At 47.0% G+C, this 25253-nt stretch overlaps 1 protein-coding gene across 8 annotated transcripts in view; it reads left to right on the top strand.

Moving 5' to 3' along the window:
* Positions 1-23631, top strand: part of KLHL3 (kelch like family member 3) — a 251706-nt gene extending 228075 nt beyond the window's left edge. For all 8 annotated transcript variants that reach the window (XM_033096641.1, XM_033096640.1, XM_033096639.1 and 5 more), the window contains 7 exons: positions 6951-7068; positions 7469-7666; positions 9227-9328; positions 12545-12673; positions 16463-16603; positions 18668-18811; positions 22677-23631. In XM_033096641.1, coding sequence (XP_032952532.1) covers positions 6951-7068; positions 7469-7666; positions 9227-9328; positions 12545-12673; positions 16463-16603; positions 18668-18811; positions 22677-22705 — 861 coding nt within the window. In that variant the 3' untranslated portion in view covers positions 22706-23631. The remainder of the gene's footprint in view (positions 1-6950; positions 7069-7468; positions 7667-9226; positions 9329-12544; positions 12674-16462; positions 16604-18667; positions 18812-22676) is intronic.
* Positions 23632-25253: the final 1622 nt, after the last annotated feature.

The following is a 25253-nucleotide window of genomic DNA, read 5'->3' as shown; positions in this document are numbered from 1 at the left end:
CATTGATAAAGATTTAGCAGAATTGTTTCAATACGCTTCCTTGTGTTTTAGACAAAGCACTTTATCTACATTGTCTTATGTTATCTTCATAACAGCTCCGGAAGTTCTAATTTTGGAGAAAACTGAGATTTGGTGAGATTGAATGACTTGCCCATGCTTACACAGCCCAGTGGCAATGCAAGGGGTGGATGCAGGTCTCACCAACTCAGAGCTGTGCTTTTGAGCACGACACAGCACTAACCCCACGATGATGCTGATAACAGATCTCAGTTGCTGAGCATTTGGCACGTGCCAAGCACTAGGCTGACATACATTTTTTATCAAAGGGGATTTTCAAAATTGTAATTATCCCCATTTTACACACGAGGAAGTTGGATCTTGGGTTATGTCACCTACTCATTATGTATTAGTTACCAATTTTGAATTACAAATTACACTAAGCAGGGTGGTTTAGCACAATAAGCATTTATTATTTCACAGTTTCTGTGGGCAGGAATCCCACAGTAGCTGAGCTGGGTCACCCTGGCCCAGAGCCTCTTCTAATTGAGTGGATGGTTGGGGGCTGCAGTCACCTCAAGGTGAGTCTCAGCTCACTCTCATGGTTGCTTGTGGGCCTTGGTTCCGCACCTGATGGCCTCTCTTTAGGCTGCTTGAGTGCCCTCATGACATGGCAGCTGGCTTGCCCCAGAGTGAGTGATTCCACAGCAAGAGGACGAGAGAGCATGCCTAAGACAGAAGCTCTAGTCTTTTGTAACCTCCTCTCAGGGTGACGTCCCATCACTTCTGCTGTATTTTACGTGCCAGGTGCAAGTCAGGAAGTCTCGCCCACACTCGAGGTTGAGGAGAATTAAGTTACATGTGTTGAGTGGAGGAGCATCAAAGAATCTTTAAGGCACAGCGAGTAAATAGCTGAGCTGAGAGTTAAGCCAAGGGTGAGTGACTCCAGACCCGGTGCTTTGGACTGTTGTATTATATTATACTGCCTCCAGATTTCACACATGTATCTTAGTGGGGTACTGTGTGGAAGGAAACCTGATTCCTGCCCTCTGGGGACTTTTCATTTTAAGAGGTCCCTATAAGAAAGTAAGATAGAGATATATAAGTGGCTAAAAAAGTGAGGAAGAGGAGAAGTTAGGAGATAATTGGCATAGTTGGAGGAGCAGCCACAGAAATTTCAAGGGTAGGCTAGTTTGGGCTTTCATAAATTCAGTCCAGATAGGCTTGCTGACAGAGCCGATTTTGAGAAACAGAGTGGTGGAGAGAGGTTTGGCCTATTCTCAGCAATTTTCAGCAGTGAACCTATTTGCCAGCCAGGCCGCCTCCCTGAGAGAAATAGGACTCTGCCTTGAGACGGATGCAGAGGCTAATAAGGGTGTTTTTTTCTGAGCCTTATATGCACAGATCATACTGGCACATTCAAGCAGGAACAGCTAATAGCATCATCTGGGCTCCCACACGTTCACCGCCCAGCACTTTCCCAGAGGCTGGGTTGCCATGGACAACCAGAGGCTGTCTCCCAGCTGCTGGAAACACTCCTTAGTTACCCTGTTCCACAGTTGGCAGTAGAGAAATGAGGTTCCAGGAAGATGCAAATGAAGCCCTTGGAAATGTACTGAGCCTGGCACTTTCCAGTCATTTTAGTTCAGTTCACATCTCTGTTCAGCTCGTTCTAAATGACACCAAAAAGCCATTTGGGCTAAAAGTGGGTGGCTTCCTCCTGGGCTGTCCTGCTTTCAGCAGACAGTGTTGGGAACAAGGCGGCTGGCACGGTGGGTAGGATGACTTCTCACCTGTGCCAGGCCCCTGCTCGTCTTCCATCTTGGCCCTTGACATGTACCCAGGCCACCCCTGGGAAACACCCCTCATCACTCCTGGAATTGGTGGTGCTCACTCTCACGGTCACAGACGCTAAGTGTCCCTTTCTGTCATTTGTTGAGAGTCTGTTTTTTAGCAATTGCTGTAATAGTGGCGGCAATAGTAATGATGTTGGTTTTGATGTAATAATAGACACTAACATTTTGTGTGTGCTATTTACCAAACACTGTGCTAAGTGCTTGACATCATTTAAACCTCCTGACACCCCTGGAAGAAATACCCTATTATCCTGATACTGCAGGTAATGAAAGTAAGACTTAGCAAGAATAAGTGCCTTGCCCATGGTCACACAGCTGTTTAGCGACTGGGCTGATATTTTGAGTTAGGTGTGCCTGACTCCAACGCCCATTTTCCCACTCCTTTCCTCCCCGGGTCTTGCTCTCGCATCACTGGCTCGCTAACCCCGTTGTCTCTGCACCTTGGCTGTCAGTCCTTGCCTGGAGCACCTGTTGCTCAGGAACCTGCTGGGACAAGTCTTCTGCCTCGACCTCGACATGCTCCTTCGGACAAGTTTTTGGTGTTAGCCCTGCGGCCCCACGCACCAGGGTAAGAGAGAGTCTCACTTCCTGCCCTGGCCCGAGGGACCGACTGGCTGGGCCTGTCTTCTGCCCAGCTCACCCGTCATGGAAGAGAGTTTGGACACACAGTCTGCTCTTGCCTGATGAAAAACGTGTGCGGAGTCCCGGTTACTCTCTTACCCTAATGGAGAGTGTGATGACTTACGGGGTAGGGTTAGGGACTTGATCCACAGCGCACCGGAAAGCTCTGCTCTGCTCACCTGCTGCTCCTTTGCCTGGCTTGTCTCTGGTACCCGATGGCTCTCAGACACACAGTGGCTGTCATATCGTGAGGAGGGACCAACATGCCTTCAGTGCCACAGTCATACTGGTAGAGTCAGAATCAGCTGTCTGAAAGAGGAAACATTATATATTTGTTTAAAAACCATCATGTTGTGCTGGGAGTGAAATTTCCTTCCTAAGAAATCAAGTAGTGTTTCCAGGGTCTCACTAATCGCCCTCAAGTGAACGAGCAAGTTGTTTTCTTGGGAGTTGTCCAATACCCATCCCCTCTCCCTCTCCACCCCCCACACGCTTGAGTCTGGCTTACCTGTATTCTGTCACCCAGAGCTCTCCATTTGCCAGAACTTCTGCAGCTTTCAACACAGAGACAATCAAGACTTGAGGCCAGGGCCCTGAGGTGCCCTGCGAGATTCCCAGTACATTGCAGTTCTTGAGGGTGATTAAATCACGTTCAGTCTCGCGCAATTGTTATCCTGGAACCGCTTCTTTGGTTTATTGTGATTCCTGTGTGACCACTGGTAGTTCTTACCCAGGGTCACCTTGTAGGATGAATGTTAAAAACAGTGATCATTAAATCAGCTGATTTGACTAGTAATTGCTACTAAAGACATTACAGATCTTTAGTACGTTGGGATTTCAGGGTGTTGGGGAGGAAAAAATATGCCTTTGGAACTCCTTGGGCCTGAGTATTTCTGGAAATGTCAAATGAGGGTTTGTAGGAGAGAATGGTTCAGATCTCTTCTTGCCCTGACATCCTGTGGTCTTTAGTACTAGAGGCTTATAATTTCAGAGATGTAATACATGCTGACTTTGGGGAATAGTCATTTTTGTCTAATTGGTTGCTAAGATCGAGTACCTATGAAAACAACCATCTGTTGGTATTCAAGCTAGGAAATTACACGATCATGAGTATAGTTTTCTTTGTCTGATGGCTTCTTGCAAGAACTGCCATGGAAACTGGATTTCTCCTGCCTAGGAGGGAAGCAGAAAGTGCACCTACTCCTCCCTCTGCCTTAGCTCCCTCCGCATTTTTAGAAACTGATCATCCTATCCCACAAAACCTCATAATTACTCTTCCCAGATCATTGTACAAGTTTTGACTATTAAAAGTCTTCTCTCACCAGTGCTTTTATAAACTCGAATGCAAGTTTGTTTTGAAAACCTTGTCCTCTGTTATTTTTGTGTTTCTACTCATGTTTTACTTGAACATTAACATTTTTGCATTTCTATAATTCTGTTTCTGTGTTACTCTAAAACTTCTCAGAGATGGGTGCTGGATTTTCTTCAGTGTAAATGTACCTCCTGGTACTCCTGGTGGAAGATTTTTCTGGGGATGGTGAGCTTCCCTGAAAGCTTCGATTTATTTTATTTACAGAAGAAGCCTGATAGCTTGTGTAAAGAATAAGAAGCCTTTCTTCTGGTAACTGAGTCAAAGGATGGGAAAAACTCTGTTTGTTTGTTTTCCTCAGCATCCCCAGAATTGTAATCTGGTGTCCAACATATCTTAACCCACGAACGTGATATTCTGGCCTGTGTATTTTTTGCATTTAATTCTTTGCATGTGCTATTTACTTTTCATTCATTCTTTATTCCAAATAAATATTTGAGTCCTCATTTTTGCCTAGCACCGTAAGGCCCTAGGCTTATCTTGGTGAGTGAGGTGGATAAATTTTCTGTCCTGGCAGGGCTTACTGTCTAAGAGGAGAGACAGAATCGCCAGCGGGGATTAAAGTATAATGCGGGGCAGTTTTAATGGGAGCACACAGTGCATGTGTGATCTCAGAGAAGGGACATGTCACTCAGAATCGGAGGTCAGAGAGGTCCTCTTGGAGGAAGTGACATGTAAACCGAGACCTGAGGAAAAGCAGATGATAAAGCAGAGAGATCACAAACGGGGAAGAATATTTCCAGGAGAGGGAACAGCATGTGTGAGGACGTTGGGTGCCTGCGGTCACTGCAGACAGAAAACTAAAAACTGATTTCATTTTTATTCAGCCCCCAAAACTGGATTTCAGAGAAAATCCTTGCAATAGTTAGACTTCATTTTAGCTTGACCAAGTCGAAACCGGAAGGACAATGCGTGTTCTAGAGATGTTTGTGAATGCAGGGCAAGTCGCCTGGCCCTGGAGCCGTGAGTTGGGCCCTATCTGGAGCTGGCTGAGAGGCTGAGTTCGTTAACACTCCCCTTAAACTGTCCATGGAGGCCTCTCTAGGCAAAGAATTACAGAATGGAAGGAATGTGGAGTTAGCCTCTCTCTGAAAGGGCTGCTGTTGGCAAGAGCAGTGGGCTGTCAGAGCCGAGGCAGGAAGGGAAGTCAGATGGAGAACATTTATTTCCAGCGGCGGCAGCAGCAGCCCCAAGCCTGGACTATGTGTCCTGGGTTCCTCTGGGATGTTCCAGAAGTCAGAACTGAATTCTGAGTTCTTGAACATTGGTCACCCATTTGGCTGCAGACAGCTGTGGACTCACTCTGATGACTAGTGACGACCCACATGGGCAGTGGGTGAGCCTGAATCTGGAATCCCGGGGCCTATATGGTTGTCAGCCCCGGTTCCGCCTCCTCGTACTGTAGGTAACGTCTACCTGAGGGATGTACTTCTGTGAGGTATGCAGATTCTTATGATCCCTCTTGTCCCCAGAACTACATGGGGGGGAAGGAAAGAAACTACAGTAAGTCATAACGGCAGGAGTTGTTAATGGTGCATCATCAGGAAATCCCTGCGGTCCGTGGGTTAAAACAGTGGTTATCGAAATATGAGTCTGGAACAGCAGCATCAGCCTGCACCGGGAACTTGTTAGAAATGCATGTTCTCAGTCCCACTCCAGACCTCCCGAATTAGAAACTTGGGGGAGGGGAGGGGCAGAGCCCAGCAATTTGTGTTTAAGTCCTCAAGGTGGTTCTGCTGCACGCTGAAGCTGGAGAACTCCTGGGGTAAATAGTAAGATGGGCTACAGGTGATGAGAAGATCCTGTGACGTATTACCTGGCTGCCTGTGACTCCCACCCCTTTCTCTCCACTTAAGGAGAGAGAAAACGTCCTGGGATGCCAGTGAGTGAGAGTGATATCGTTATGGGGACAGCCATGAATTTGCACAAGTTTATTAAAATATGTAAACTATTGTTAACTTTGGCACCTTAATTTTTATTTATTATTGGCATGTGACAAAGTCACAGCAGCAGTGCTACCACAGTTAAGTACCGCATTTCCATTACCACAGCCAGAAAACTGGCTCTTATATATGTGTGTATGTATGTACTCGTATGTACGTATGTTTAAATTGCTATCCAGGAGACACATACTGTGTGTATAACCAGAACAAATATTTTATACTATATTTTATGTGCTGTTCTATTAAAAGTATGCCGGTTGCAATCCATTAAATCGATCTTATGACCCACTAATGAAATGTGACGTGCAGTTTGAAGACCATGGATGTAGTGAGCTGTCTTTGCATGGACCCTGTTTCTAGAGCAGGAGAGTGGTGGGGCTGGCCTCACTTCTCTGTCAGGTAGACTTGGCTTTTGGTCTCTATTCGGCCACTCTTAGCTGTGTGACTTTGGGCAACTTACCTGTGTTCTCTGAGCTTTACTTTCTTTATCTGTCAATGGCGTTGATCATACCTACTCGCAGAGTCTTGACAAGCAAATGACAACATACTTCACACAGTGACTAGCAATGGTAGCTACCAGCTTACTTGTGGAAATAGTATTGTTAGTACTATTTTTCAGAACATATCAGTTATATACATTTTTGTGGTAACCACCACAAAGCAGTGTTTCACAAGAGTTTTTCCCTACTGCAATGAATAAGTACCCCCTGTAGTCTATGAATTCAGAAATACTTTTGAAGTAATTTTTCTTAAAAACGCATACAAATTCTGTACTTGATTCTAAAATATTGATCTATTCAAATTTTGATACTTATTGGGGAATGTTTTGTTTTGATATGAAATTTCCCCCCGCCCCAAATCTTTGAGGGCATTGAAATTGCAGAAGATGCCCTGAGTATCTCTATGTACCCTGAACATAGCCCTGGACAGGAGTATTTGGGAAGCTTAGGCCTTAGGATTGTGTTTCTGTGGGAAGATGTTCGTTAGCCTTTTCTCGAATATTCATGTCTGTTGATGATCAGGGGCAGCATCTTCATGTACGTAGCTCTGTAAACTGGCATCTCGGGTCATCCCTGGCCCCTGGGAAGTTAGCGTGTGGAAGTACCGGGGACTCGTCACCAGATATTGGAGAGACCCAGCTAATGTCCACTTGTCTTTCTGGAGGTCATGATCGTGGTTGGTGGCCAGGCGCCCAAGGCCATCCGCAGTGTGGAATGCTATGATTTTGAGGAGGACCGATGGGACCAGATTGCTGAGCTTCCATCTAGGAGATGCAGGGCAGGTGAGTAGCACTGTCTCACTTTGCAGGCTGCCTTTCCCTGGCTTGTCTCTGCTTGGTGCTGGAGGTCAGGCATTGCTTCTTGTTTCCCCAAACATCTGCGCATTACAGACTCCCTTTCTTCCCCTTCCTCACCTGCCCGGTGTCTGGCTATGCCTCATGTGCTTAGGGATGTCAAGCTAAAATCCAAGTATGCAAATTTGCTTGAATTGAACAAAACTGGAAAAGCAAATAATGAAAAAAAATCCAGTGAGGCCCGTAATGACTTCCAAATGTCTAAAGTTGGGGATCGCCTTCGGTGGCGAATTATTCACATGCCTGCGTTGCTCCCCCATTGTCACTCCTCCACATGAGTAATTAATTGCCTGAGATGACCTGGGTGCGTTGGTTTCCTGTACCTCAGGTGTGGTGTTCATGGCTGGCCATGTGTATGCCGTGGGTGGGTTTAACGGCTCCCTCCGTGTGCGGACAGTGGACGTCTATGACGGTGTGAAGAACCAGTGGACATCGATCGCCAGCATGCAGGAACGCCGCAGCACGCTGGGTGCAGCCGTGCTCAATGACCTGCTCTATGCCGTGGGGGGCTTTGATGGCAGTACTGGTAGGTCCTGGACTTGGTCCCCACCTGTCCCAGCCTGGAACACACCCTCCATGAAACCCTGGTTTGCTCAACCAGCTCTTGGGCCAACCTTCTGCTCATCCATAGCTTCTTCCCCAAGAACATACCCATCCTGCCTCCTCTCCCAGCTTGGGTGCCAGAGCCCAACCTTCCTACACAAAGAATATGTAACTGCCCACATGCTGTCATTTCTAGGGATCTAGGAAGGACCCCAAAGTTAGAAGAGGCCCTTTTCTCTTTCCAGTGGCTGGGAACCCCTTTACTCAGAAGATGAGACTTAGAAAGGGAGTGTGCTTAGTTGGAGGGTGTCTCAGGACAGTGGTCTGAGCCCCATGTTGGACAGATGAGGGAGCTAAGGGTCAGGCATAGGAAGAGACCAGGGTCAGGCCACGCACTCTTTGTCCCTTGCCCTTTGTACTGCTCCACTGCATCTTGCAAGTCTGTGTCACTGCAGGAGTGCCCCCTCGCTCCTGGTTTTATCTAGCTTCAAAGAATCGTAAAGTATTAATGGCTGTGGACTTGGAGAGCCTATTTCATCTCTCCTCATATCTCCAGGTGCTGTCTCTGTAGACACTAACTCTATTCAACTAAAATGATATATTTTGATCCCCAGGGACATGAAAAACAATAGCTTTTACTTTTCTGAATTTTCATTTGTGTCTTCACAAATTGGTAACCTTTTCCCAGCTTTCTCTTCGCCTCACTCATATAACTCCAGGTCTTTAGCTCCTCTAGGGGCTGCCTCTAGTAACAGGACCTGGGAATAAAGAGAACAAAAGGGTTGTGGGACATTGTTTCTTTTTAGAATTCTTTTAGGATTTGCTTTTGGCTGTAATTAGAAAAACTGACTAAACTGTGGCTTAAACAAATGAGAGATTTTGTTTTACTCATGAAACAAGAAGTCCAGATGTTCGCAGTTGCTGACCTGGTCAGGTTAATCAAAAATACTGGGGCCAAGTTCTATAAGAGTCTCTTGACTTATCCTCATGATCACAAGATGGCTGTTACAGTTCCAGCCAACATATTTGTGTACCAGGTACAAAAGCAGGAAGGGGTGGTACTTATATCAGAAAAGCAAAGGCTATTTCAGAAATCCTCATCAGACTTCTGGGTAGGTCGCATTGACTTAGTCCCTCCTAGCTGCAAGGGAGTCTGGAAAGGCAAGTTTTCAGCTTTCTAGCTTCCAAGATAGAGGAAGACAAGGGTAGAGAGGGTTGCAATAGGTATTCAGTGAGGCAACCTTAGGTATTCATTCCATTCTGTAGGTTTTAACAATTTATGTTTGCAGGGCAGTTCAGTTATAACCCCTGTCCTCTCACAACCCACCCTCTGGGTCAGGTCTTAGTGGTCCCCTCAGTTAGTCACAGTGCAGATGTGTTGCAGTGAGGTGCCATGGGTCACATGGTGAGGCAGAGGTGGTGCTGAGCCATACATGCAGGTTCCCAGTCCTCAGGTCTGCACTCTTTCCCATCCCCACTGTTTCTTGGCACAGCAGGGTGAGGCCTAGTGCCGTAGAAATCTCACGAGTCTCTTATCTCCCAGGCCTAGCATCGGTGGAAGCCTACAGCTACAAGACCAACGAGTGGTTCTTCGTGGCACCAATGAATACGCGGCGGAGCAGTGTGGGTGTAGGTGTCGTGGAGGGTAAGGAGCAGCAGTGGGTGGGGGCCTGTCTTGGCCCCAGCCCATGGGCCTTTTCCTGGTTCCCTGGCTCTGTTCCTTTCATCTGCTCTGAGTCAGGTACTAGTGTCTTGATTTCAGAGAAGAGGAAAGTTGAGACTCAGAGGTAAAGCTACTGCCCCATGGAAATGACTGTCCGCATGCTAATTTCATCCAAAGATGTCCTACACTCATGAGCTGTCCCCCAAGGCAAATAAGCAGTGAACTAGAAGGAGCCTAGAGGGCTAACACCGGCGTGTTTGGCCACTTGTCAATAACTCAATGACAGGTTGGGGAGGGGAGAAGAGTGGGCATTTCAGAGTCAATATGTGACCCAGGAATATAATGTGGAGGGGGTGAGAGTTGATTGTTTAATTAATTTTGTTCTCATGTTCACATGTTGAACATAACAGAGCCCTGCCTGAGGTGGGCACCTCTTCCCCAGGCTGATTAGTCCCTGCAGGGCAGGTTGGTGGTAGAGCCCTGCTCTGGTCAGGAAGGGTGTGTGGGGTGAGGTGTGGGACCTGGTTAGACAGTGCACTGTAGTTTATAAATGGCTTTTACATCCAATTCCTTGTTTTGTTCCCAAAACTCTTCTGAGGAGATAGGCAGGGATGGATTTTTCTCCATTCTCCCGAAGGGGAAACTGAGTCCCAGAGGGGTGAGTGATATGCCCCATGTTAGTAAATAGCACAGTCAGCCCTTGAACCCAGATCTTAACTCCTAACCCAGTACTCTTTCTACTGTGCTACACTCCTTCAGACCATTAGAAATTGCTAATGTGAAATTTTATAAATATGTGTGACTTCAATGTATTAAAGCTTATAGAATATTATTTGTACTAAAACACTCTACTTTGCGGAACAACACTGATTGATTAAGCTGTCCTAGGTGGGAATTTAGCTGGAAGGTCTGTGCATTCAGATAGGCACACAGGCGTTCTCTCTTTGGTGTGCATACACAAGAACACACACTAGTGCTTGGGGGAGAATGTAATGTGCAGTGAGTTAGACATTAATAGAAGGATTCTCTTTTCTCACTGCACTTCTCGGTCTGCACCAGTATTGTGGCGTTTACATTTTCATTTAAAAGTATATTATTCTAACTTCTGACAAGTCATCTTAGTGAATGCAAAGATTTTGCCTTCCTACAAAGATAAATTGTTTCTTGCAATCTCATCCTCCTGGTGGAACAGAAATTGATTTGTCTGCCAAATGTCAGTGCTTTGTCTAGCCACCTTCCCATCCCACCCTCTCCCTTGTTCCTTAGCCAGGAATATCAAACAATAGAGTAGGGATTAAAAATAGCATATCCCTGTTAATAGAAACCTGAACGGGTACTTTTTCAGCTAACACAGGCTTGGAAGGGTTGATGAGGGTACCTTCATGGTAGTTATTTGAAATGCTTCCCTTGACCGAAGGCTTCTGTGGATGGTTCTATGTGTGGAAGAAGTGCTATCTTGTAGCGTGCCCGATCGACACGGAGGATGGACTGGGAATTTTTTGTCTTATCCATCCTGAATTTGGCTGCGGGTCATCCTGGGGCAGCAGAGAGGCCAATTTCCAGCTTTGGTGAGAATGTTGAGGGAAGGATCTCAGGTGGACTCTGCTTCGCTTTAGTGCCTTTGTAGGTACAGCCCTCCACATCATTGCCACGTGACTCTCCCTCATCCTCTCCTTCCCATGGCTGTATAGTCTGCATGGCACTGGAAACAAAAAGAATGGAAATCAGAATCCTTTGCTACTGGCTGCCTGGAAGGATCCTTACTTAGGAAAAGGGCCAGTGAGGGTCGGAGATTAGGCTGAAGCTCCCACTAGCAGAGATCATGTGTTACAGAGAATAAGGTTTCCAGTCTGCTGGGGTTGCCCTGAGGAGCCTCTTGTCTCCGCCTCACCCAGGCCTTTCTCCTCCCTTAGCGGCTCAGGCTTTGACGAGTGCTGGGCAGCCAGGGGAGCAGGTTGTTGCATCTGAGCAAAGGACCCTGGAGGAGCTGCTGAGTCAGGATTTTCCTCTAAGACTTAGGTGAGGACAGCTGGGGAGGAGAAGTTCCTCTCTTTTAGAAGGGCTGGTTGGGAGGACTAGAGCAGAAAAGAAAACCAGGCTCAAGGATGGAAGAAGAAATAATTTTACATTTGACGCGGTAATAGTCCTGATGATAGAGCATAGTTTTGAGCCTGAGAATCTCTTTCTAATTTAAAATAATTGTAGGTTTTTACATACTAGCTGGGGGGAGTACTCTTGGTATTTCTCCATTAAGAAAACACATAGTGACATTTTGTTTGTTTGTTTAAGTAACCCTGTTAAGTAGATTTGCATCTGGTGGTGTTTATTTAGTCTATAGGTAGTGTTTCAGATCTTTGTTATAACTTCATGGTCCCCCATAGGTCTGAGGGCCACAGGTAAGGTAAGACTCCCCCGACACACACACACACACATACATACACACACATATGCACGCATGCATACACGACCCTCCCACTGCATTCTAGGATTACATGTTAAACCCAAAATGTTTGAATCCCTGTTCTGGAAGAACACAAATAATTTCCTGCCCACTTGCCCAACCTCACTCCCAGGCCCAGGCAGAAATGGTGCTCTTAGATAACAGCTTCTGGTACTTTTATTTTAAAAATCAGTGATGGTGCTTTAGGCTCTTGTGCGTGGCTCAGCGATCACAGGGCCTCTGCTGACCAGTTCCAGCCCTGCCAGCCCAGAGTGCACACAGAACCCTGCACTCACACGCGGGAGTTGTGGACGGAGCATAAGCCGTGGTTACGCCAGTGTATGGGTTCTCGCTGAAGAACGTTTCCCCACATTTGTTCTGTCTGCTAGTGTGAGCTTTTAGCCAGAATGTCAGCCAGGCTGCCTGGAGCTGGGGCCCTCCAGCTTTCCATCTCGTGGTGCTGTGTTCTGGAAAGATCTAACAGTTCGCTAGCAAGAACACACTGAGCCCAAGCGGTGCCAGGCTATAGCTTTGCACTGGGTATTTGGGGTGCTTGTATAGAAAGAGGCTCAGAACTGCTTCAAGAAGCCCAGGATGAAAGAGGAAGTAGAAGACTGAGATGTGAGGGGTGCTTCTCCTGATTGGGGAGAACTCAATGAGGCCAGGGTGCCCTTGTGGGATAAAGGTGGAGATACAGCTGTGCTCCAGTTCCTTGCTGGTGTCCCAGCCACCACCCTCAGTCACTTTGTCTGTTCCAGGGAAGCTGTATGCTGTTGGGGGCTATGATGGAGCTTCCCGCCAATGCCTGAGCACTGTGGAGCAGTACAACCCAGCAACCAACGAGTGGACCTACGTGGCTGACATGAGTACCCGCCGCAGTGGTGCAGGTATGGGGGTGGGGAGGGGGGTGGGGCTCAGGATGCAGGCTCGGCTATCTGCTCACAGCTGGGGCCTGAGACCAGCAGCCAGCATTCTGCCTTCCCCTCCCTCTTCTTCCCTCTTCCTTCCTTGTAATGTAGTGTAATCCCTAGCACCCTGGCAGCTCCACACAAGCACTTATAAGTTCCCTTTTCCCTGGGGATCACTTTGCTAGAAAACGGATGAGATAATATTATCATCATCATCCCTTTTGTGTCTGTGGAGGTGTTTGCATCTCTTGAAAATGAAGGTTTCCTGTGTGCCAGGCGCTGTCCTAATAAAGCACTTTCTGTGACCGAATTTATTTAATCCTCACCATAGCCCTAAAAGGTAAATACAATATTACTGTGTTTCCCCCGAAAATAAGACTGGGTCTTATACCGTATGTCCCCAAAAATAAGACCAGGTCTTATATTCATTTTTGCTCCAAAAGACGCATGAGGGTGTATTTTCAGGGGATGTCTTATCTTTTCATGTACAACAATCTACATTTATTCAAATACAGTCGTGTCATCTTCTTCTGGCACATTGTCATAACGTACTAAATGCATCCGTCTGGCTGACGATCTTAACTGGGGCTTATTTTTGGGGTAGGTTTTATTTTTGGGGAAACACGGTAATTCCACTTAGCAGATTTAGAAAGTAAGTCGACCAGGGGTTGAATAATTTGCCCAAGGTTGTATCATTGGTAACTGGCAGAGTCAGGATTCTTGCTCAGGTCTGTCTCGCTGCAAAGTTAGCTTTGTTGACTCTCAAATTATTGGCACCGCATTCTTACGAAGTAATAGGATAAGCGTGGCTGTCCCAGTCGCTGGAGGAAAAGCTAAAGCTTGCCTGTCTAGAGTCTCTGTCTTGGGGGTTGAAAGCCAAGCTATTAGTGTTCATATTTGGAGACAAATTTATGTCTCCCCCTATCCCTTTGCCCAGCTCACCCTCCTCCCCCACATGGGAAGAGAATGACTTCCTGAATGTAGTGCACTCTGCTTCCTGTGGGAAGATTAGGAGCTGTGCGGTCCCTTGGGATGTTTCTAGGAAGCAGAGCTACAGCCCTTCTTCCTTGCCTTGTCTTTCCCCATCGTCTAGCGGCCCAGAGGAATGAGTCTGAGAGGCACTGGGGACTGGGCCTGGGCTCTGTTTCAGTTCCTGCAGAGGTTGGTGATTGATGACCAACCTGGGCCTGGCGGGAAGGCTGTGTGACTTCTGGAAAGGGAAGCCATACCTGGGAGCTTTCCCCCACAACTTTCTTCCTTTCTCTATTTTGTATCTTTGAAGATTGAGTTGTGATTTCATTTTATAGTACTGAGCACATGACCACTTCCTCGGCATTCCTTACAAATTATGCTATTTTAATATTTTTTCAAGAACGTTTGCGTGCTCACTGGTTAGAAAAGAAAAAGCTGTACGATTCCATTTAAGAAGCACTGGTGTCTGGAATGTAGTTTTTAGGGAGCTTGTCTCTGGCACTTTCTGAACAGGGAGCAAATACATGGAGATCAGGAGGCCTGGACCTTAATGCTGGTTCTGCTCGAACTTGCCATGTGACCTTGGGCAAGTCCTTTCCCCCTTTCTAGCCTCTGATTCCTGTGACGTGAAACGAGGGGGTTGCAGTAGATGTTCCCTTGGGGTCCATTCAATTCACAGATCCCACGGTTCTCCCCTCACAGAGGTCTTCTAGTAATTTTGGTTTATAGAGTCTTGGTAGTCTTCTTTATACTTCTAAGAAATGCTATGTGACTTGAAGTGTGAGAGCAAATGTTTAAAGCCCAAGGATGTAGGGACAGCTCAGCAGGAGTGGAACAGCAAATACTGAGATGTGTGGCTGCTTCTAGAAACATCCCAAGCAGAAAGGGTAGGAGGGCCGCCCTGTGTGGAGCCACGAGCGCAGAGCTACCTTAGAAAGTTCAGCCTTTGGAGGCCACATTGCTCTGTCTGCCAGGCTGCCCAGGGGTCATTGCTGAGTGGTCATTTTGGCTGTTCCTGCCTCCCCTTTGGGCTGGAGACCCTGGACAGTGACAATTCTGTCTGTCCCGAGGAGGCACCATGACCTCGATTTAGGGAACGGTCTTGCTCCCAGAGGTGGGTTCTTTCCTCAGGTTACTGTTAGAGCCCTGGCCCAGGCTCCCAAGGTCAGCCCTTTATCAGAGCTTCACATCCCTAAGATCCGGGGTAGCCTCACCTCTGGAGTTGGGAACCCACGTACTTGTCATGGTGAGTGCTCTTTGGTGGCTGAAGACCCAGAGGCCCTGGCCTCTGGTTGCCTGAGACTGTTTGAGGTGCCAGGAGCCCCTGTGGTTGTAGGAAACCTCTGTGTGAATGTTTGTGGGGGACGCTGCAAAAGGGCCGTGGTGCCCGTGTGTGCCGGGAAGGCTGCCTGCTTCCTCAGCAGATGGCTGTGGGGAAGAGGCCATCTCTGGGTCCCAGCGTGTGCTTGTTCCTGCTGTGCGTGGAGGAAGCGAAGGTGAGGTAGCTTTGGAACACGACTGAATTTTATTATCCCGAGCCCATTAGATTGCCATTGTTGATTCACCACCACCATCTGCTGTTGGTTTAGGGCAACTGCGAAGAACCACCAGCATAATCGCTGGTGAGATTTCACATATTTTGTCATTCAAACGATACTTGTTGAGAACCTCCTCCCCACCTTCAGGTACAGGGAAACAGATGCGCAGACATGGTCTTTGTCCATGTGAAGTTTATACTCTAGAAATTGAGTGTTTGCGTCCGAAACCTGGCTGTGCAGCCCAGTCACAGGAGATACTTTTCCTGATTCCCAGCCAGTGTCTCTGGGAGTGAGGCCCTGGAACCTGCCTTTTCAGAACATTCCTCAGCTGATGGAGATGCAGCCTGTCCACGGAGGAGTCCGTGGTCCACTGAACTCCGGATCTAGTCCCGCCCCCTCACTTACAGGGGGAAAACTGAGGTCCAGGAAGGGGGAAGTTAGAGACCCAGGTCCTGAGCCAGGTGTCCAGGCCCCCAGGTCAGTTGCTCTTCCTGTGCCACCCTCCTCCTTTCTTGCTTTGATTCCTTTGACTTGTATTAAAGGATTTTTAAAGGTGACGTAAAACTTGTAAATGATGTACTTCTAGCACTGAGCTGAGGCTCATCCGCACGGAGTGACTTAATGCCCCTCAGCCATCTAGGAGGAGAACAGGTGGGTGCGTGCGAAGAACAGCTTCTGCTTAAAGAGAGTAATGATCTCAGCACATCTGCTGTGTGGCTCATTTATATTTTTAACTCCTTCTAACTCAACTAATATAAGGCTGAGTAATGAAAGGAATAGAACAGTGAAAGAGAACTAGGCAACATAGCAAGATAAAAAGGAGAGCAATGTAATTTTACCACTCACAAAAAACTACTTTTAATGTTGTGGTTGAGTTCTTTCAATCATTTTGTTTTCTTTGTGTATCACTGACCCCCCCATTTATGTGTGTGTGTGTGTGTGTGTGTATTATATATATGTATACACATTATACACACACACATATATGTATACATATATATGTAATATATTTGTACGTATCTTACAAGAGAAATGGGGTCATATTTGCTTTTCATTTTGAGGTTTTCAGGTTGACAATCTTATGAGGTGGCGGGTGTCATTGTATTTGTTTTACAGATGAGGACACTGAGGTCCAGGGTGAAAACAGCGCTCGCCATGTCACCCTGCTGGTGATGGCGTCCAGGCCTGGAGACCAGGCCTCCTGGTTTCTGGTCAATATAGCCAGCCTGAGGCTGGGACACTGTGCTCTGCTTTTCAGGGGTTGGGGTCCTCAGCGGACAGCTGTACGCCACCGGTGGGCATGATGGGCCCTTGGTGAGGAAGAGTGTTGAGGTTTACGATCCAGGGACAAATACCTGGAAGCAGGTGGCGGACATGAACATGTGCCGCCGCAATGCAGGTAATGTGACAGCTCTCTCATCTCCCTTAGGGGTGGGGTCGTGGGTCTTCTCTCTGCAAACGCAAACTCTGAAAGGGAAGAGACTCCCAGGGCCCAGGGCTGAGTCTGCACCCTGAGCAGGGAGTATCCATTTGCTGGGCAGGCTCTGGGCTAGGGGCGGGGAGCGCTTGGGACCCTGAAATCTAGCCACAGGGTCCCCCACTTGCAGGGGCTTCCTTCCCTCCTAGTCAAGGGTGATGAGTTTCACTGCACACAGATGGACACAGACCCAGCAAAGCCGACTGATGGCCGTCAGTGCCCCTGCCCACTGGTTTTGTTGGACACAGGGCTGTATGGACATGGCTACACAGTGACGTTTGGTTTTGTCTTTTCTTTGCCAGTTCCTGACTATGAGAACCTCTCACTTCCCACCTGAAACCCATCTCCTTCCTTGCAGGGGTGCCTGTGAAAGGATTTATGACTCATTCTTCTGACTCCACACTGATTCATTCTCCAATAGAACCACTTCCCTTATTCCCTTTTTTGTACTTCCTGTCTCTCCTTCCCTTCCTGTCTCTCCTTCCCTTCCCTTCCCCTTTTTCTTCCTGTAGGAATGATTTACTTTAGAGTGTTTAGGTTTTTATTCCTGGAGCCTGATACCCCTATTTTATTTTATAACTTTGCCCTGTGGGCCATGTCCTGTGTTGGTACATCTTGCTTTATGCCTCCTCACTGTGAATACGTTGGCTTAGCCCAGCTTCCCAGGCTGGAAAGACAAACCAGGTGACTTGCAGGTTGATTTATATCCTTTATATCCTTCAAATTACCTGTTTGCTAAACCCTTTTGTAGCTGACTTGTTGAAACTATAAACAGAGGAGAGTTTATTAATTTGCTCATTGTCTAAGCCTGTTGTGATGTAACTTGTGATTTAAACCACATGAGTGAGGAATTACAGAACCCTCAAGACAGCTAGTCTATCTGGAGTCTGAGAATTAACTTTAGATATAAATGTGTATGTGTACATACATTCACATATAGATATTTCTATTTTTCGTAACAAAAAGAATCCACTTTACAATCTTTTATGAATATCTTATTATAACACTAAATACGTTTACATGATATTTTAAATGCCTGTATCATAATTTAAATAACTAATCGGTTAGACATTTTAGGATATTTCCATCTTTTTGATAAATAATGCTTTGGTTATTATAAATGGTCCTTATAGTTAATCAATGCATGCATCTAAAATTCTTTTTTTTTTAGAATAAAAGGCCAGACGTGGAATTTTTGAGACAGAGGGAGCATATATGCTTTTAACACTATCTGGGAAAGTTGATGCATTTTACACTCTCACCGGTATTTGAGAGTATCTTTACTAACACTGATAATTACTGCTTTCTGAGCATTCTCAATCTCTTAATCTAATTTTGAAAACAGTACCCAGTATATGACACTATGGCCCTTTAACGTTTTGATGAGCCGTAATTACATTTTCCTGTTCTTGAGTCCCTACTGATGACAGCTCGCCCCCAGACTAGCTCGCTCTGTGATCAGGGTGGGCCCATCCCTGGGAACTGTGTGTGGATTTAGACCCGAGCTGTGTGAAGGGATCACAGACACTGCCATGAGTGCCACACAGTGTGGCCACAGTAGGATTTGTCAGGGAAACACTTACCAGCAGGATAGTAGCACGCATGAAATGTCTCACTCCATAGCTCAGGCTGGGCATGGGAGGTCAGAGCACACCGGTGGGCAATGCCCCCAGTAGAGAGGGGCACGTACCCATAACATTCTACATATTTTTAGGGCTGGGGCAGGGGACATACATAGGACCACGTAGTAGTGAAAGCTCCCTGGTCAGAGAAGTGACTTTGTTAGAAAGGGGCTCCTTGGAGCCCAGCGCCTGTTGTCAGTATGTACTTTTGCTGAGCAAACTCAGACCTGTGCAGCCAGTTCTCTTTTGTGCTACCACGAAGGGGAGGAAAAGAGCCTCCAGGGAACCCGGGTTTGTGTCTGTCTGTTCTGATCCCTGGCTGCTCCTGCTGTACTGTCTCCTGTGGCTTCTGTTTGATTCCCAGGGGTCTGTGCAGTGAATGGGCTCCTGTATGTGGTTGGAGGGGATGATGGATCCTGCAACTTGGCTTCGGTGGAGTATTACAATCCTGTCACCGACAAGTGGACGCTGCTGCCAACCAACATGAGCACGGGGCGGAGCTATGCAGGTCAGTGCGCTGTGCCCACCCCCACCCCTACGCCACTGGGTGTGCCGGCTGGGTGGGGTGGGCAAGCTTGCTTAGCTTGGGACTGAGTGCCTCCTCCAGGGGTGGCAGATGGTCATCACACGTCGCCATTCCTTCACTCTGTGCCCAGGACAGATCTCCATAATTAGAGCTGTTTCCCCTGCGAACCTGAATGTAGCCTCAGAATGCTTAACAGTGTTCCAGGGACCCACTTCCAGTTTTCTAAGTCGTCATAAGAGGCTTTAGAATTTCATTGCCATTCCTGGTTGGTTTTGTGTCGGGCTCCTCGGTGAAATAAGATACAGTTCTTGCTGTCCAGACCTCGCATGCCTAAATTGGAAAGATAAGACTTGCCTACACAAAACAGGAAACACAAGATGATGTACGTGTAAGTTCTAAGTGGAATGCCCTATAGAGGCTTTAGGACATGGCAGGTGAGAACTGGCAGTCAGGGAACACTTCCTGGAGGAGGTGGCGCTTGATTAAGCTTTGAGGGTGGATCGCGGTCACACAGAAAGTTGCCCTTGGCTGGTGCCTCCCCCCCCTCCTCCCATGTCACAAGGCAGTGTGTTAGGTACAGTGTAGGTATTTGCTCACATCTTTTCAACAACACTCTGGTTGAATGGGACCATCCATTTATGTTGATGAAACTAAGGTTTGGAGGGTTTTAAGTAAACTGCCCAAAGCCACACAGCTGAAAAAAAAAATAAATAAAAAATGGCAAAGTCAGAATTCTAACCCAGGTCTGACTCCTAAGCCCATGCTGTTTGTACCACTCTGGCTCAGGGTTAGGGGAAAACGCATTCCAAGCAAGAGGCTGGTGCACAGGCTTATTCCTGGGGAGTGTGTGATGCGTTTGGTGAGGGGTGAGGGCGGGATCAGAGCTGGTGCTGCTGCGGTTGGGGGTCCCCAGGGAGACAAGTGAGCATCTCCATCAAGTAGCCCAGCTCCTTGTATCTGGTTTTCCAGAAACTGGAATCATCCAAATTTACATTTATTTATTAAGCACATACAATGTGCCAGGCATAATAATCCTACATATTTTACGACCATTATTTTATCTAATCTATATGATGAAGACCTGATGGTATTCTTATTCCCATTTTGTGTTAGAAAGGTCAGTCATTCCTTACTGTTTAGATTTCAGTGCAAAGGAAGATTGTGCCTCAAAGGCTCAAGGGGGTTTATGTCACCTTCCACATTCTGTCAACACAAGGCTTCAATTGCCATGAATTTATTTCACTTTTATTCCCTCATGTACGATTTTTCTCAACTACCCATAAAAGATTTTAGAGGCATTTTGGTCCTAGAGTGAGTCTCTTCTCATGGTTAGTTATTAAAGCCGGCACCGTCATTTTGTTTTTGAAGTTGTGATGGGACGAGCAGGGCATTTTCTAGTAGGAGGTAATGAGACCAGTGAGGGACCCTCCCTTGGCTCCATGCGTTCCTTAACGAGAGGGGAAGACTTGGTGTGAGTGATTAGAATTCCGTATATGTGCCGGATATTTCATGTCCATTTCTTTATTGTCTGTCCACTCCACAAGTACCGTGATTCCCCGAAAATAAGTCCTAGCCAGACACTAAGGCGTCTTTTGGAACAAACATTAATATAAGATCGGGTTATACTATTATATTATACTATGTTATATTACATTACATTACGTTATATTACATATTATACCCAGTCTTATATTATAGTAAAATAAGACCGGGTCTTATATTAAGTTTTGCTCCAAAAGGTGCAGTAGAGCTGGTGGTCCGGCGAGGTCTTACTTTCGGGGAAACACGGTAGGTGGGAAGGAGACAAGCGAGTTATGTCCAAACCCATTGACTGAGTGAATCTGTTATCTTAGAATCTAAGGCAATGGCCTGAAACACAAAGATTTATGGACAAAGTTATTTATTGGAGCGCTATTTATAATAGCAAAAAAACAGACCTACTTAAAGTCTGACATGAAGAAAATGCTTAAATAACTGAAATGTTGATACAGTGAAAGTGTTTTTAATGTCATGAGAAAATGTTTGTGACAGACTGTTAGGGTAAAAAAGGGCGGAGGGGGGGGGCAAAAATATATGCAGCACGTGAGCTCAGTCCTGTAGTCCTGGGGTTTGAACAGCTGCCGTTTAGGGAAGTGAATTTGAATTCCCGCTCTGCCTCTAGCCCTGGGACTCTGGGCAACGTAATCAATCTGACTGAACCTTTGTTTTCTCTTTTGTAAAGTGAGAATAAAACTGTACCAAACCTCTTAATGCTGTTGTGTGGTTGAAATGCGATTATAGTTAGAAAGTGCTTAGCACGACACCTGGCTCATAGAAACCACTCAGAAAATGATTGTGATTGTTACTAGAAGCTAGGAAATATTCCAAAGAGATAATGCTGATTCTCTTTGTGTGAAGGTACTAAAAATTTTTTACTCTGTGTTCTTCATTTTCCAAAATGAGAATATTTTACTTCTATAATAAAAAGAGAAAGTTTATGTTAAAAAACTTTTTGTTTGTTTTTCAAACTACCTTGTGAAAGGGAAGCCCAAGGTGCAGGCGTGATGTTCTCAAGGTCAGACTTTTATGTCTGTATGTTTATCCAGGAATTAACAAGAAATGGATTTCTTAGCAGAATCTCACCATTGGGGTGTCCTGGGGTTTCTTTTAGCAAGGTTCTCTTAATTTTATCTTCAACCAGGAGATTTTACTGTGGGACTATATTAAATTAAGGATCCCCTTACCATTTTATCGGTAGACCTACCTGTAAGTTAGGGTTTTGTTCAGCTGTGGGTATTAGAAAAACTCACAGGTACTTGCTCAAATACGAAAGGAGTGTATTTGTCTCAGGCAGAAAGAAGTTCAGGGCTGGCCTGGTCGCTCAGACTGTCATGGAAGAACCAGGTTTCTCCCCTCCTTTCACTCTGACAGCTTTATCAATAGTTTCTGCTGCCCCTTGGGCCTTGCATGAGCACTCTGGGCAGATTGAGGGACAAAGTGTGCACCGGCAGACTTGCATTTACCACCATGTTGGATGTTGGCCAGGACTGGGTCACATGGCACTTGCAGCAGCAAGGAAGTCTGGGAAGCTGAGATTACTTGCTGGTCTCCATAGTAGAGGCCAGCAAGGAGAAGGGATGCTGGCTGAACCCACCCACAGTATCTGCCACGTTGCCCCAGTCCAATGTAGTGGGATTTCAGGATCATACCTGGATTTACACAGTTAGCTGTTGAGTGTGGTTCAACTTGGCTACAACCCTGACACATCCAGACATGTCTGGTGCATTTATCCGGGTATGGAACTTAGCCCTGGAGTGGTCTTTCAGTTGGATGACATTGAATAATATGGGAACTGAGCCTAAATAGGTAATGAGGCTACAGTGTGGCTTGACTGGTCGTGGAGGTAGGATTGGAATTCAGTTTTTCAGTTAGTCTTCTGTTCTTTCCAGTTCATTCCAGCGTCTTCTGAGAGTAGACATGAATCACTCATCACTTCTCTTAAAGTGATACAAACGTCGAGCTGTGGCGCTGCCTCTGGGTTTCCAGTGAGGGTGCTGAGTGTCGTTCCGCTGAGTGTTAGGGTTGGGACGAGGCGTCATTGCAGCAGGAGGTGATGCAGGGTGAGACCACTCACCTGTGGTGTTGAGACTGTGCTCGTAGCTTCAAATGTCTTGGGGGGACTTGGCTGCTAGAGTGGGCAGCAGCCAGCTGCTGCCAGCCTGAGTCCACAGTCCCTTCAACGTTTGGATCCAAATTGTGCCCTTTTTCGTTGGCTGAAGCTTAGGATATCTTGGATTCATGGACTCCTTGGGATGCTGAATAACTTTGGAGAAGATAAGATGATAACTTTCTCCCCCTTTCATCTTAGGTGTTGCTGTGATTCACAAGCCCTTGTGACTCCAACTCCCACTGCCAGGAGGTGGGGGACGGGAGGGGCGCTGCCTGGGACTCAGAACAGCGGGACCATGACGGCTGGATCCCACTCACCGGCAGAGTCTGCAGCGGAGCGAGAACAGCCTTCCTTGGACTTGGCAGAGTAGTGTCTGGAGCGAAGACTGGGCTCCCACCTCCTGCTCCCCTGAGGGATTTGAGCTCTGGGCAGTGGGTTCCCGATAGCTTCGGGTGGCACCTCTGGGCTTTTCTTGTGTTTCTACAGGGACTCTGTGGTGTGTGTTTGTGTGTGTGTGTGTGTGTGTGTGTGTGTAACATGGGGTCTCCCTAAGTTGGGTGGGTGTGACAGTCTACTGGATTTCTGTACTACTGATCCTTCAGCTATGCTAAAAATCAAACCACAGAAACCTTTCTTCTGGATTTGCCCCATGGGCACCCTGAGACTACTAAAGCTGCTGTCTGTTGGAGGTCCAGTTGGACAGGGATGTCCAGAAGTGACCGGCGAGAGGGACAGTACTCTGGCCACGCCCACATACAGGCTTTGACCGCGGGCACTGTCTGCAGAAGAGCCGGACGTCCTCTGAGCTGCACTGTGTCTGCCGTGTGCTATGACTAGGAACAGATGGGTTCCGCGGCCCCTTAGCCTGCTGCTCGTCCTCCGTGGGCTCTCCTCCGGGAGGCACATGAGAACTGCCCGTTCTTCGGACCACTGGTCTTTGATGTCATGGATTCCAGGTTTTGGAGATTTATGTGTCTTCAGCTGAAAAACTAGATCTTCAGAGAAGCCCTGAATAACACACTGGGGGGAAAATACATGGAAAACAAAAAGAAGAACAAAAAAACCAGAGTGGAAGGCGGCTGGTTAGCTCAGTTGGTTAGAGCACGAGCTCTGAATAACAGGGTTGCTGGTTCGATTCCCACATAGGCCAGTGAGCTGCACCCTCCACAACTAGATTGAAGACAACGAGCTGCCACTGAGCTTCCGAGGGGCGGCCGGATGGCTCAGTTGGTTAGAGCCCGAGCTCTCAACAACAAGGTTGCTGGTTCAATTCCCACATGGGATGGTGGGCTGCGCCCCCTGCAACTAAGATTAAAAACGGCGACTGGGCTTGGAGCTGAGCTGCGCCCTCCACAACTAGGTTGAAGCACAACGACTTGGAGCTGATGGGCCCTGGAGAAACACACTGTTCCCCAGTATTCCCCAATAAGATTAAAAACAAAAAAACAAAAGAAAATAAACCCCAGAGTGGAAAGGCTTTGGTCCCTGCCGATAACGGTCTCGGAGAGGATCCTACTTCTGGATTTTCCCAGGATATGAAAGTCCCCATTATACTTATTATCCAGGCTTAATTATTCACAACATCCCACTTACCCTTGAAAGTGTCCTGATTTGGAGGAAAAGTAAAAGGTCACCCTACCTCCAAAACCAAAGATAGGTTTGTCCCTGCGTTGTTTGGGGTCATGTGTTACTCAGATGAACATGGATGCCTTCAAAGGAGTGTTCTGGCTGGGGCTGGCCCTCAGCACTCGGTGATACCCTTGTCTTTCTTTCCTTGGGCCCCCCCTTATTCTAGGGCCTGTACCCTCTCTCCAACCCCCCTCTTCCTCCTCGCTTCTCCTGGGGGTAGGCCCTGGATGTGTGATCTCTCTCAGGAGTACTTGGATTTTAAGAGAAGAGCTAATGAGAAGTTTGCTAATTTTCAGGTAAAAATTAATAATGACAGAACTTTAAGCATCTGGAAGGAGGGGGCTATTTGATGGCTCACAGAGTCACTTGCATTGAAAAAAGAGGAGCTTAAAGCCAAGCTGTGCTGTTCCTAAACCAGCAAGTTGCTAATGTTAGAATTTCTGGCATAAGGTTAGAATTCTGGCATAAGAGAACAGTCTTACAGCTTGGGGGCTGTGGTTTAACCCTCCATGATGTCAAGGTTCACCTACAGGGAGACAGGGGCTCTGTGAACCCTGATACTGGACTTGTCCTCCCAAGCACTTACTGCAGGAGCCAGGCCTTCCTCCCACCACACTTCCACGGTGACAAACCCAGGACCCTCCACAGCTAGTTGGCCCCTTTGTGTATTTACTGTATATTTATTGTGCACTAAACACTGAACTCTCTTGAGGAGGAAACTTCATGTCGAGCAGATGTTATTTCAGTGAGACATTTGGAGAGAACCAAGGCACCCAGAATTTTTAGTAGCCTTGGGAAGAGGCGAAAATAGCCAGGTTTGGTGTACCTGGAAGAGATGTCTCCAAAGGAATTAAGACGTGTTTTCAGTTGGGTGCTGTACTCTCACCCAGCCCTGGAGATGACTGTGGTTTCAGAGCTCTGCCTGGCTCTAGATTGGAGGCTGATGGAATGAGCTTTTGGTTCCAAATGTTCTTCCTCCTTCTCTGAGGAAGGTTAGGGACTGTGTGTGTGTGTTTGGGGGGGGGGGGCTGAGTTGGGGGTCTGACGTGTGCTATTCACACAGCTGCCGATTTCAGATGGAAGGTGAATTCCCATCCCGTCCCCTAACATGTTGGAGTTAGACCTTCACGCTTATGTGGGGGAAGG

This window comes from Rhinolophus ferrumequinum, chromosome 24 (genome assembly GCF_004115265.2).
Source record: "Rhinolophus ferrumequinum isolate MPI-CBG mRhiFer1 chromosome 24, mRhiFer1_v1.p, whole genome shotgun sequence".
Classification (NCBI taxonomy): domain Eukaryota; kingdom Metazoa; phylum Chordata; class Mammalia; order Chiroptera; family Rhinolophidae; genus Rhinolophus; species Rhinolophus ferrumequinum.
This window is presented reverse-complemented; position numbering and strand designations above follow the sequence as displayed.